The sequence below is a fragment of the Neoarius graeffei genome, chromosome 1 (genome assembly GCF_027579695.1).
Source record: "Neoarius graeffei isolate fNeoGra1 chromosome 1, fNeoGra1.pri, whole genome shotgun sequence".
NCBI lineage: Eukaryota > Metazoa > Chordata > Actinopteri > Siluriformes > Ariidae > Neoarius > Neoarius graeffei.
In genome coordinates, this window is record NC_083569.1 from 48,318,050 (window position 1) to 48,330,643 (window position 12,594).

General features: G+C 41.7%; 1 protein-coding gene across 1 annotated transcript in view; it reads right to left on the minus strand.

The window, feature by feature from the left end:
- mettl4 (methyltransferase 4, N6-adenosine) overlaps nucleotides 1-12,331 on the minus strand; it is a 30,059-nt gene extending 17,728 nt beyond the window's left edge. Inside the window, exons 1-3 of the mRNA XM_060923270.1 lie at nucleotides 12,001-12,331; nucleotides 1,351-1,416; nucleotides 863-1,223 (exon numbers count right to left, since the gene is read on the minus strand). Coding sequence (XP_060779253.1) covers nucleotides 863-1,223; nucleotides 1,351-1,416; nucleotides 12,001-12,231 — 658 coding nt within the window. The 5' untranslated portion in view covers nucleotides 12,232-12,331. The remainder of the gene's footprint in view (nucleotides 1-862; nucleotides 1,224-1,350; nucleotides 1,417-12,000) is intronic.
- Between the last annotated feature and the right edge of the window lie 263 nt (nucleotides 12,332-12,594).

The following is a 12,594-nucleotide window of genomic DNA, read 5'->3' on the forward strand; positions in this document are numbered from 1 at the left end:
TTCAGGTCCAGAAAAGGCGGCGGCGTTTCTGGATATTGTTTGTATTTGGTTTTAACTTGCATTTGTGGATGCAGTGACAAACTGTATTCATAGATGATGGTTTTCTGAAGTGCTCCTAAGCCCATACAGTGATTTCCACTACAGAAACCTCTGTTTTTAATGCAGTGTCGCCTAAGGGCCCAAATATCACGGGCATCCATTGTTGATTTTTCAGCCTTGTCCCTTGCATCCAGAGATTTCTCCAGATTCTCTGAATCTTTTAATGATATTATGTACCATAGATGATGTGATCCCCAAATTCTTTGCAATTTTATATTGAGGAACTTTATTCTTAAAAATTGTTGCACTGTTTGCCCATGCAGTATTTCACAGAGCGGTGAACCCCTCCCCATCTTTACTTCTGAGAGACTCCGCCTCTCTGGGATGCTCTTTTTTATCACCAATCATGTTAACGACCTGTTGCCAATTAACCTTATTATTATTATTATTATTATTATTAAGCCCTGTGATGACCTGGCGACTTGTCCAGGGTGTACCCCGCCTTTCGCCCGTAGTCAGCTGGGATAGGCTCCAGCTTGCCTGCGACCCTGTAGAACAGGATAAAGCGGCTACAGATAATGAGATAAGGCCAGATTTTTTTTTTTTTTAAGTTAGTGGACTGCATCAATATTACATAAACTGCCCTATTCATATTACATGCAATCTCAAGCATGTACTATATGAGCAGCTCTCTCCTTATGTTGTCTCCACACTCCGGTCACTACAGGAGCATTACTAGAGCACAATCATTTCACTGTTTTTGTATAATACATATTCAGATACGCAAGAGTTGAGGCTATTCACAAATCTATAATGAACTTACTGCAGATAAGGGGTTGTAAACACGTGATGTCAGACAACAGAAAACGGCTGCGAGGAGGCAGGAAATATGTCTCCCCCATTAGGGTTACCTCACGGGCACAGTCATCTGGATTTTCTGTGAGGCATGAGAACAAATCAAGGTGTGCATCCAAGTCTGCATGGCCATTAACAGCCTGTACATATGGGGCATCAGAATTCTCCATTTTCAGCAGCTGCTTGGCCATGTCACATAGTGCAGCCAGCTGACACTCATGAACAGGCATTTGTTTAGTTGGCACTGTAAGTAAATCTTCTGTCAGATAACCACAGTGATGCCCAGCTTCCAGTAGAGAACGAATGCCCTCCAGAACCAACAACCTGACCTGTTGTACAAAGACAAAGCGAAAGAGGGCAGCAATTTCCAAAATGTCAGGGCTACTGAATCTTTAACATTTCAAAGAGAATAGCATTTTTGAAAACAGACTGAGGTCTGTCAATAATAAAAGTCACCTTTTTATGGTACACTTCAGCATCTAACTCCCCCTGATTCAGCTCACTCCGTTGACGCTTCCTCTTCTACAAAAGAAATTAATTGCAACATGAAAAAAAAAAAAAAAAGTCATTAAAATCTTAGCTTGTAAGAAAGTCATGCTTTGCCTTATATACAGTAGTTCTTCCAATAAACTACCTGTCCTAAATAAATCAAATTAGTTCCCAAACAACTGGTTGGTTTCCAGAACATTCCCAGAATGTTTGTTTTTGGTTCCCTAACTGTTCTGACAATAGATGCTTTTAGTTCCTGTTTGGTTTTTCAGGAATGTTTTCTTTACCAATCAAGCAATACCTATAACTTTTGAATAATCTGAACCTCTCTAAAAACTTGTGATAATTTATGATGGTTCAGACAATGTTCCCCCAATGTTCTTGTAACCTTTAAATAATTTGAACCTCTTGGGAACCTTGCACAAATCTGGGATGGTTCTGAGAATGTTCCTTAATCATTAAAGGAACATTCTCTATACAAACCTGGCAGGTAAGGTTCCAGTTACATTTGTATCTAATAAAACAGGATGGGCACATTCACCAAACTAATAGATATATTGTGTAACAACAAGTTAATAATAGAATTCTTTTAGTTAGAAATCAGTACAAATAGGAGCTATAGCAGAATTACAAGCGGCATCAGAATAAGCATGAACATACTTCTTTTCTTAACAAGAAACTTCAGTCATTTTTTTCTTGTACCAAATATAAAGTAGGCATGACTATCTGCAAATCAAAGAAAAACAATACAGTTAGATTGGGGGATGTTAAAAACCATAAATAAGGTTAATACTTCTTTTTTCAGCTGCTCCCGTTAGGAGTCACCACAGCGGATCAATTTATGACCCGCATATTTGATTTGCCATAGGTTTTACACCGGATGCCCTTCCTGACGCAACTCTCCCCAACCTATCCAGGCTTGGGACTGACACCAAGTATGCACTGGCTTGTGCAACCCCAGTGGCTGGGTATTTTTATGTAATCTGCATGTCTTTGAACTGTGGGGGGAACCCAAAGCACCCAGAGGAAACCCACACAGAACATGCAAACTCCACACAGAAAGGCCTCTGCTGGCCATGAGGTTCAAACCCGGAACCTTGCCGTGAGACGACAGTGCTTACCATTGCACCACCGTGCCGCCCATAATTAAGGTTAATACTACTGTGATCAAAAGTTTGTGGACACCTAAATTGCTGGGTTTCAGTCATGTGACTTTTCTTCACAGTTTTACCGGAAGTGAAATAGCTGGTGGTCTAAACGGCTGCCATAGTGCAAATAACTAGCGATAACTTATCAGAGTACGCTCGTAATCTAGAAGCCACTGCTCGCTTTAGATATATTTTAAATTTCCCTGAGGGAACCTGCCCAAAGGGATCAATAAAGTTCTATCTAATCTAATCTAATCTAATCTAATCTAATCTAATCTAATCAGAAGGTTGCTATGTGCAATGGAATCGACCCTTACAGTCTGTGAAAGAAGGATTGGTCATATGATCTCAAAAACTACCCTTCAGTTGAGTTCCCCGACATCTCGAACTATCTGGTGTTGCAGACGTCCTTCTACACCGCAAAACAGATGAAAGTGTGGAAGAGTATGGAGCCTTACAACTTTTTTTTGTATGTGGCTGGGTAAAGGACCTCGGTATCAAGTCACTGCCGAATGAATCCTGTATTGTTTTTGCCCGTGGAAGTATTTTTTTTAAGCTTTTTGTTCGCGTCTTTACAACGAAGCGCTGCAAGTTGAAGTGTAAACAAACAGTTGGCTTGATTCTCACTTGTGTTGGCTCTTATCACACAGGTAAGATCATTCACAAAGATCATCAGAAACTCCTTTAAAGACCTGGATCTTATGGCCCTTTTCCACTACCCTTTTTCAGCTCACTTCAGCCCGACACGGCTCGCGTTTCGACTACCAAAGAACAGCACGACTCAGCTCGCTTCAGCCCCGCTTAGCCCCTAAAACTCGCACGGTTTTGGAGTAGGGCTGAAGCAAGCCAAACCGAGCCGAGTGAGGCTGGGGGCGTGAGCAGACATTCCCCTGTGCACTGATTGGTGAGGAGGAGTGTCCTCACATGCCCACACACGCCCCGCGAGCACGCTGGGATCTGTAAACACCGTAAACCCGGAAGAAGAATTACGAGAATTTCTGAAGCCTTATGCGCCTCGCCTCATCTATACGCTCTTGCCAGTATCTGTTGGCGTTGTCGGTGACAAAAAGCCACAGAACCAAGACCAGCAACACTAACGACTCCATGTCCTCCATGTTTATTGTTTACTATCCGGGTTGTGAGACTACCGCTTAAAAGCTCACTGATGTCACTGTTTGTGCTGCTTAACGACATCACGTGACGTCCACCCACTTTCGCTAACTCCACCCAATGTGTCCACCCACTTCCAGCCAGCACGGTTCAGCGCGGTTGTAGTCGAAATGCAACTCCAACAGCCCCACTCAGCTCGACTCAGCCCAACTCAGCACGGCACGGCTCAGCCGCGTTTGTAGTGGAAAAGCGGCATTAGTTAAACAAAATGGAGAAGTGATCATGGCGCATCGTAACTATGGCTGGGTAAGAATTTTGTCACGACCTTCATGCATATGGACTTTGTGAGGAGTAAACAAAGAAACAGCTGGGGACTTCAGCACTTCGTAACGAAAAAAATACCGTAAAATAACAACACATAGCAAGAAAAGTACTTGGAAAACACTAAGGACATTGCTGAGAGGGAGATACAAACCTTTCACCAAGTGATCACTGCAAACTCGAGCATGCTTCGACTGGCTCTCTTTGATTTCAGTGAGAGGTTCAAAAGCCACCTTTCTCGACGTCTTTTTGTGAAATCCTGTGTTTGTTCACCCTTTTTTATTAGTTCACGGGGAACCCTGAAGAAACTTTTCAGTTTCATGGTTTGATTGATTCAAACAACCAAAAACAACACAAGCTTAAGGCATTTCTCATGCGAGCAATGCACCTTCTTTGTACATATGCTTTGTCAACTGAGCTTTGGTAGACCACCAGCTAAAGTTTTGAAGAACTAATGAGGCGGATGTGACGTCACGTGAAACCCAGCAACATCATACCCATATGTGCTTGTTGAATATCACATTCCAGATTTAGTCCTTTTTTGCTGCCACTCTTATGGGCCCCTTACTTCCAGTGAAGGGAAACTATAAGGCTACAGAATACAAAGACACAACTGTGTGCGTCCAGCTTCGTGGCAACAATGTGGAGGAAAACCACATTACAGCTATGACTGTCAGGTGTCTACATACTGTATGTACTTCTGGCCATATAGTGTATGTGCTATATTACATTTTACAAAAATTTTCAAGTGATACGAATAAACTAGTGGCTTATACCATTATCTGTACATCTTTGTGACCGTTTCTCTAAATGGACCTTGTCAATTGGTATATACAGTGGGACAAAAAAAGTATTTAGTCCGCCACCAATTGTGCAAGTTCTCCCACTTAAAAAGATGAGAGAGGCCTGTAATTTTCATCATAGGTACACTTCAACTATGAGAGACAGAATGGGGGAAAGAATCCAGGAAATCACATTGTAGGATTTTTAATGAATTAATTGGTAAATTCCTCGGTAAAATAAGTATTTGGTCACCTACAAACAAGCAAGATTTCTGGCTCTCACAGACCTGTAACTACTTCTTTAAGAGACTCCTCTGTCCTCCACTCGTTACCTGTATTAATGGCACCTGTTTGAACTCGTTATCAGTATAAAAGACACCTGTCCACAACCTCAAACAGTCACACTCCAAACTCCACTATGGCCAAGACCAAAGAGCTGTCAAAGGACACCAGAAACAAAATTGTAGACCTGCACCAGGCTGGGAAGACTGAATCTGCAATAGGTAAGCAGCTTGGTGTGAAGAAATCAACTGTGGGAGCAATTATTAGAAAATGGAAGACATACAAGACCACTGATAATCTCCCTCGATCTGGGGCTCCACGCAAGATCTCACCTCGTGGGGTCAAAATGATCACAAGAACGGTGAGCAAAAATCCCAGAACCACACGGGGGGACCTAGTGAATGACCTGCAGAGAGCTGGGACCAAAGTAACAAAGGCTACCATCAGTAACACACTACGCCGCCAGGGACTCAAATCCTGCAGTGCCAGACGTGTCCCCCTGCTTAAGCCAGTACATGTCCAGGCACATCTGAAGTTTGCTAGAGAGCATTTGGATGATCCAGAAGAGGACTGGGAGAATGTCATATGGGCAGATGAAACCAAAATAGAACTCTTTGGTAAAAACTGAACTTGTCATGTTTGGAGGAGAAAGAATGCTGAGTTGCATCCAAAGAACACCATACCTACTGTGAAGCATGGGGGTGGAAACATCATGCTTTGGGGCTGTTTTTCTGCAAAGGGACCAGGACGACTGATCCGTGTAAAGGAAAGAATGAATGGGGCCATGTATCGTGAGATTTTGAGTGAAAACCTCCTTCCATCAGCAAGGGCATTGAAGATGAACCATGGCTGGGTCTTTCAGCATGACAATGATCCCAAACACACCGCCCGGGCAACGAAGGAGTGGCTTCGTAAGAAGCATTTCAAGGTCCTGGAGTGGCCTAGCCAGTCTCCAGATCTCAACCCCATAGAAAATCTTTGGAGAGAGTTGAAAGTCCGTGTTGCCCAGCGACAGCCCCAAAACATCACTGCTCTAGAGGAGATCTGCATGGAGGAATGGGCCAAAATACCAGCAACAGTGTGTGAAAACCTTGTGAAGACTTACAGAAAATGTTTGACCTCTGTCATTGCCAACAAAGGGTATATAACAAAGTATTGAGATGAACTTTTGTTATTGACCAAATACTTATTTTCCACCATAATTTGCAAATAAATTCTTTAAAAATCAGACAATGTGATTTTCTGGATTTTTTTTTTCCTCATTTTGTCTCTCACAGTTGAGGTATACCTATGATGAAAATTACAGGCCTCTCTCATCTTTTTAAGTGGGAGAACTTGCACAATTGGTGACTGACTAAATACTTTTTTGCCCCACTATAAGTACAGTGGTGCTTGAAAGTTTGTAAAACCTTTAGAATTTTCTATATTTCTGCATAAATATCAGATTTTCACACAAGTCCTAAAAGTAGATAAAGAGAACCCACTTAAACAAATGACACAAAAGTAGAATACTTGGTCATTTATTTATTGAGGAAAATGATCCAATATTACATAACTGTGAGTGGCAAAAGTATGTGAACCTTTGCTTTCAGTATCTGGTGTGACCCCCTTGTGCAGCAATAACTGCAACTAAACGTTTGCGGTAACTGTTGATCAGTCCTGCACACCAGCTTGGAGAAATTTTAGCCCATTTCTCTGTACAGAACAGCTTCAACTCTGGGATGTTGGTGGGTTTCCTCACATGAACTGCTCGCTTCAGGTCCTTCCACAACATTTCGATTGGATTAAGGTCAGGACTTTGACTTGGCCATTCCAAAACATCAACTTTATTCTTCTTTAACCATTCTTTGATAGAACGACTTGTGTGCTTAGGGTTGTTGTCTTGCTGCATGACCCACCTTCTCTTGAGATTCAGTTCATGGACAGATGTCCTGACATTTTCCTTTAGAATTCGCTGGTATAATTCAGAATTCATTGTTCCATCAATGATGGCAAGCCGTCCCGGCCCAGATGCAGCAAAACAGGCCCAAACCATGATACTACCACCACCATGTTTCACAGATGGGATAAGGTTCTTATGATGGAATGCAGTGTTTTCCTTTCTCCAAACATAACGCTTCTCATTTAAACCAAAAAGTTCTATTTTGGTCTCATCCGTCCACAAAACATTTTTCCAATAGCCTTCTGGCTTGTCCACGGGATCTTTAGCAAACTGCAGACGAGCAGTAATGTTCTTTTTGGAGAACAGTGGCTTTCTCCTTGCAACCCTGCCATGCACACCACTGTTGTTCAGTGTTCTCCTGATGGTGGACTCATGAACATTAACATTAGCCAATGTGAGAGAGGCCTTCAGTTGCTTAGAAGTTACCCTGGGGTCCTTTGAGACCTCGCAGACTATTACACGCCTTGCTCTTGGAGTGATTTTTGTTGGTTGACCACTCCTGGGGAGGGTAACAATGGTCTTGACTTTCCATTTGTATACAATCTGTCTGACTGGGTAAGTAAGTAAACTTTATTTATATAGCACTTTTCACAGATAAAAAAAAAAAACAAAACACAAAGTGCTTCACAGATAAAACACAATAAAACATGGTGATTTACAGATAAAACAATAAAATAAAATACACTGTGAAACACCAATTTAATTAATTAAAAGCTTTTCTGTATAAAAATGTCTTCAGCTGCTTTTTAAAAGAGTCAATGGAGTCAGTACAGTGTAAGGAAAGCAGGAGAGAGTTCCACAGTCTTGGTGCCACTGCCTGAAACACCTGATCCCCACGAGTTTTGAACAGAGTACGTGGAGCAACCAACAACATCTGACCTGTTAACCTCAGAGCATGAGAAAAAGAATGGGGTTTCTCTCTCTCTCCCCTTATGATTTATACGGCGGTTGACAACTGTTTCGGATACTATCAAGAGAGACAGAATTTTATTGCTCAAGTCGAGGCCAATAAATACACCCTTTAATGTCAGAAATATCTTACAAAGGGGGGGCGTCGTGGCTCAGGTGGATGAGGCGCCATACCATAAATCCGGGGACCCGGGTTCGATTCTGGCCCGAGGTCATTTCCCGATCCCTCCCCGTCTCTCTCTCCTGCCCATTTCCTGTTTCTACACTGTCCTATCCAATAAAGATGAAAAAAGTCCCCAAAAAAATCCTTAAAAAAAAAAAAAAGAAATATCTTACAAAGAAGTAATGGTGTATGACCACCACTGGAGTGTGGAACAGGAGTTGCTGCTTATCTAGAAATTAAATACGTTTTAATAATCCTGTGTTTTTCAAAAAAGTAAACAAATAAGATAAAATTTTCCCATTTTTGACAATGAATAAGAACATGCTCTACAGTCATAGGCGGTCTTTCCATTGGGCAAAGTCGGCCAACTGCCCTGAGCTTCGTCCAATCAGGGGCCTCGTCGTCGCGTTACGGTATTCCTGTTTTCCTGCATGCTATACATCATTTACTATGTAATAATTCATTGTGATTATACATATTTTCCACTCGACATGAACCACATTGCTACGAAAATAATAAAAGCAATAAAGCATGATTCACGTGTAATCCTACAGCTAGATTCACAAGCAAAACCACCAGTATGTGACGTGATGTCATGCACAGCTATCTGGCTTCGCTCTTTCTCAGAGCCGTGTCTGAAGTAACCTAGGCAACGACGCGAGCGGGCTGAATACATGAACCAGCCCCATCTAGCTCTAGCTGCAGAGCCCTCGTAAAATTTTTTGTTAAAGTAAAATCAGAATGAAACGATTTCTAAGTGGCAGTGAGAAAAGGAAGAGGAAAAAGGATAGCGAACAGTTTGTTGAAAAGCTACCGAAATTAACAACCTTCTTCCACACAAGTTCTTCCACCAAAGAAGAACCCAGGGCCAGCAGATCTAATGAGCTGGGTTTTGCCAACAGCAATGCTAGCTGCAGTGGTAGTCGTAGAGATATCGATATTATACCACCAGCATCACAAATTAACTCGTCTCGCAATGAGCATGAGCCAGAAGAAAAAGCAGGCAATCAATCCACTGATGACATGGCCACAGAATCAGTGAGTGAAGCTGAAAACATTAATGTGATTAATCTGACAGGAGAGACTATCAGATCTGGCGGTAATATCCATTGAGCAAGCCGTGAGAAGGAAACTGGACATGGAAGATGTCATCACTGCATTTGCCAATGCTAAAGCAAGAAAAAAATCAAGTTTTAAGCGCACAGTAAGTAAAATTATAATAATTAATAACTAATAATTTCATTTATTTAAATCTTACACTGTATATTAATCCACGTTTGGTTTTTCTCTCTCCCTGTCTTTCTGTGCAGGTCTCATCCACTGTAGCCACCACCACCCATGAGACTGATAAATGGGCACACCGACAGCAGTGCACAGACAGACAGGCAGACACACACACACACACACACACTCCTCTACTGACACACACACACACACAGCTTGATATTCAGTGATCTTTATTGGGGTTTTTTCAATCATTTCCATGTGTTCACAATAAATATTGTTCGTCAGTACGTATGATTCATCATCTCATTATTATTACAGATGTATGGGTTGGGGTTGAGGGGGGCCTCCAAATTGTCCTTTGCCCAGAGCCTCAGATTTCCTAAAACCGCCCCTGTCTACAGTCTCTGGGCTTTGTGATGCACAATACTCGCAGTTACTATCAGCATGCCTACTCATAATAGAGTACTATTAAGATGGGAGTGCCAAATTCTCAGTCTGGCCAATGCCACTTCCTCCTGTCTTGCATTAAGTGAACCAATAGCTCTATGTATTTCAGGCTGAATGTTAAAAAGATGCCTCCCAGAAGACCCATTCTCCCAAAGGTGCTGCCATCTCCCATGTACTCTGGCCTTAATGATGCTTTTGACTTCCACCTTACTATACTGTATATTAATATCTATATTGTCCCTACTTGCTGCTCTTTTGGCATAGAAAGATTTTGATAGATCCCTGTTCTTTAAATACAACCCCGATTCCAAAAAAGTTGGGACAAAGTACAAATTGTAAATAAAAACAGAATGCAATAATTTACAAATCTCAAAAACTGATATTGTATTCACAATAGAACATAGACAACATATCAAATGTCGAAAGTGAGACATTTTGAAATTTCATGCCACATATTGGCTCATTTGAAATTTCATGACAGCAACACATCTCAAAGTTGGGACAGGGGCAATAAGAGGCTGGAAAAGTTAAAGGTACAAAAAAGGAACAGCTGGAGGATCAAATTGCAACTCATTAGGTCAATTGGCAATAGGTCATTAACATGACTGGGTATAAAAAGAGCATCTTGGAGTGGCAGCGGCTCTCAGAAGTAAAGATGGGAAGAGGATCATGAATCCCCCTAATTCTGCGCCGACAAATAGTGGAGCAATATCAGAAAGGAGTTCGACAGTGTAAAATTGCAAAGAGTTTGAACATATCATCATCTACAGTGCATAATATCATCAAAAGATTCAGAGAATCTGGAAGAATCTCTGTGCGTAAGGGTCAAGGCCGGAAAACCATACTGGGTGCCCGTGATCTTCGGGCCCTTAGACGCCACTGCATCACATACAGGCATGCTTCTGTATTGGAAATCACAAAATGGGCTCAGGAATATTTCCAGAGAACATTATCTGTGAACACAATTCACCGTGCCATCCGCCGTTGCCAGCTAAAACTCTATAGTTCAAAGAAGAAGCCGTCTCTAAACGTGATCCAGAAGCGCAGACGTCTTCTCTGGGCCAAGGCTCATTTAAAATGGACTGTAGCAAAGTGGAAAACTGTTCTGTGGTCAGACGAATCAAAATTTGAAGTTCTTTATGGAAATCAGGGACGCCGTGTCATTCGGACTAAAGAGGAGAAGGACGACCCAAGTTGTTATCAGCGCTCAGTTCAGAAGCCTGCATCTCTGATGGTATGGGGTTGCATTAGTGCGTGTGGCATGGGCAGCTTACACATCTGGAAAGACACCATCAATGCTGAAAGGTATATCCAGGTTCTAGAGCAACATATGCTCTCATCCAGACGACGTCTCTTTCAGGGAAGACCTTGCATTTTCCAACATGACAATGCCAAACCACATACTGTATCAATTACAGCATCATGGCTGCGTAGAAGAAGGGTCCGGGTACTGAACTGGCCAGCCTGCAGTCCAGATCTTTCACCCATAGAAAACATTTGGCGCATCATAAAACGGAAGATACGACAAAAAAGACCTAAGACAGTTGAGCAACTAGAATCCTACATTAGACAAGAATGGGTTAACATTCCTATCCCTAAACTTGAGCAACTTGTCTCCTCAGTCCCCAGACGTTTACAGACTGTTGTAAAGAGAAAAGGGGATGTCTCACAGTGGTAAACATGGCCTTGTCCCAACTTTTTTGAGATGTGTTGTTGTCATGAAATTTAAAATCACCTAATTTTTCTCTTTAAATGATACATTTTCTCAGTTTAAACATTTGATATGTCATCTATGTTCTATTCTGAATAAAATATGGAATTTTGAAACTTCCACATCATTGCATTCCGTTTTTATTTACAATTTGTACTTTGTCCCAACTTTTTTGGAATCGGGGTTGTAAAACAGGGTGCCCACTCACACCTGATTGTCATCCCATTGATTGAAAACACCTGACTCTAATTTCACCTTCAAATTAGCTGCTAATCCTAGAGGTTCACATACTTTTGCCACTCACAGATATGTAATATTGGATCATTTTCCTCAATAAATAAATGACCAAGTATAATATTTTTGTCTCATTTGTTTAACTGGGTTCTCTTTATCTACTTTTAGGACTTGATGATGTTTTAGGTCACATTTATGCAGAAATATAGAACAGTCTAAAGGGTTCACAAACTTTCAAGCACCACTGTAGATCTGAACTTTTTCCAGACCGTTTGAGGAACGCCGCTGACTTTATGCTCAAGCAAAACAGAACACAATGAAATGGTTCCAGTGTATCGTACCTTTCGTGTGTTTATCCCGGTTCTGGCAGCCGCCTGGCTCTCTGTGTTTGTCTGAGCACAATCATTCCTGGACTTGCTCACTAGATGAGGCTTCACTATAGCAAAGTACTGCTTTTTGAACTCGCACCTCAAGTGTCCCTTGTTCACACTGTAACACCGCTGAAATCCTTCGTTTATGAAAGACCATGCGTCCAGCAGCCAGCCGCGTTCATCTGATACCAGGACAGACATTTGAAAAACTCCAGATAAAAACGTAAATATTAAAATCACTTTAAAATAACTGTTTCCGGTATCCGGCTTTACCAACACAGGAACCGCGTGCGCTGAAGGTCTGAACGTAAACACTACTATCCACTTCCGGTATAAAGGAGGTCGAAATCTACTGCAATACATGTCTCATAACGCATCCACACAGCTTTAAAGGACCCGTTCAGCCAAGAATTACCGTAAATCCACAGCATTTCCCCCTGAGCACAAATATCCTGGACCAATTTAGTTTTTTTTTTTATATGAAAGTATGTCCCTTTACACACTCATCCAGAAGGGTAATTTTGCACAAGGCCATCTGTCTACAGCAGAAAAAAATAAAATAAG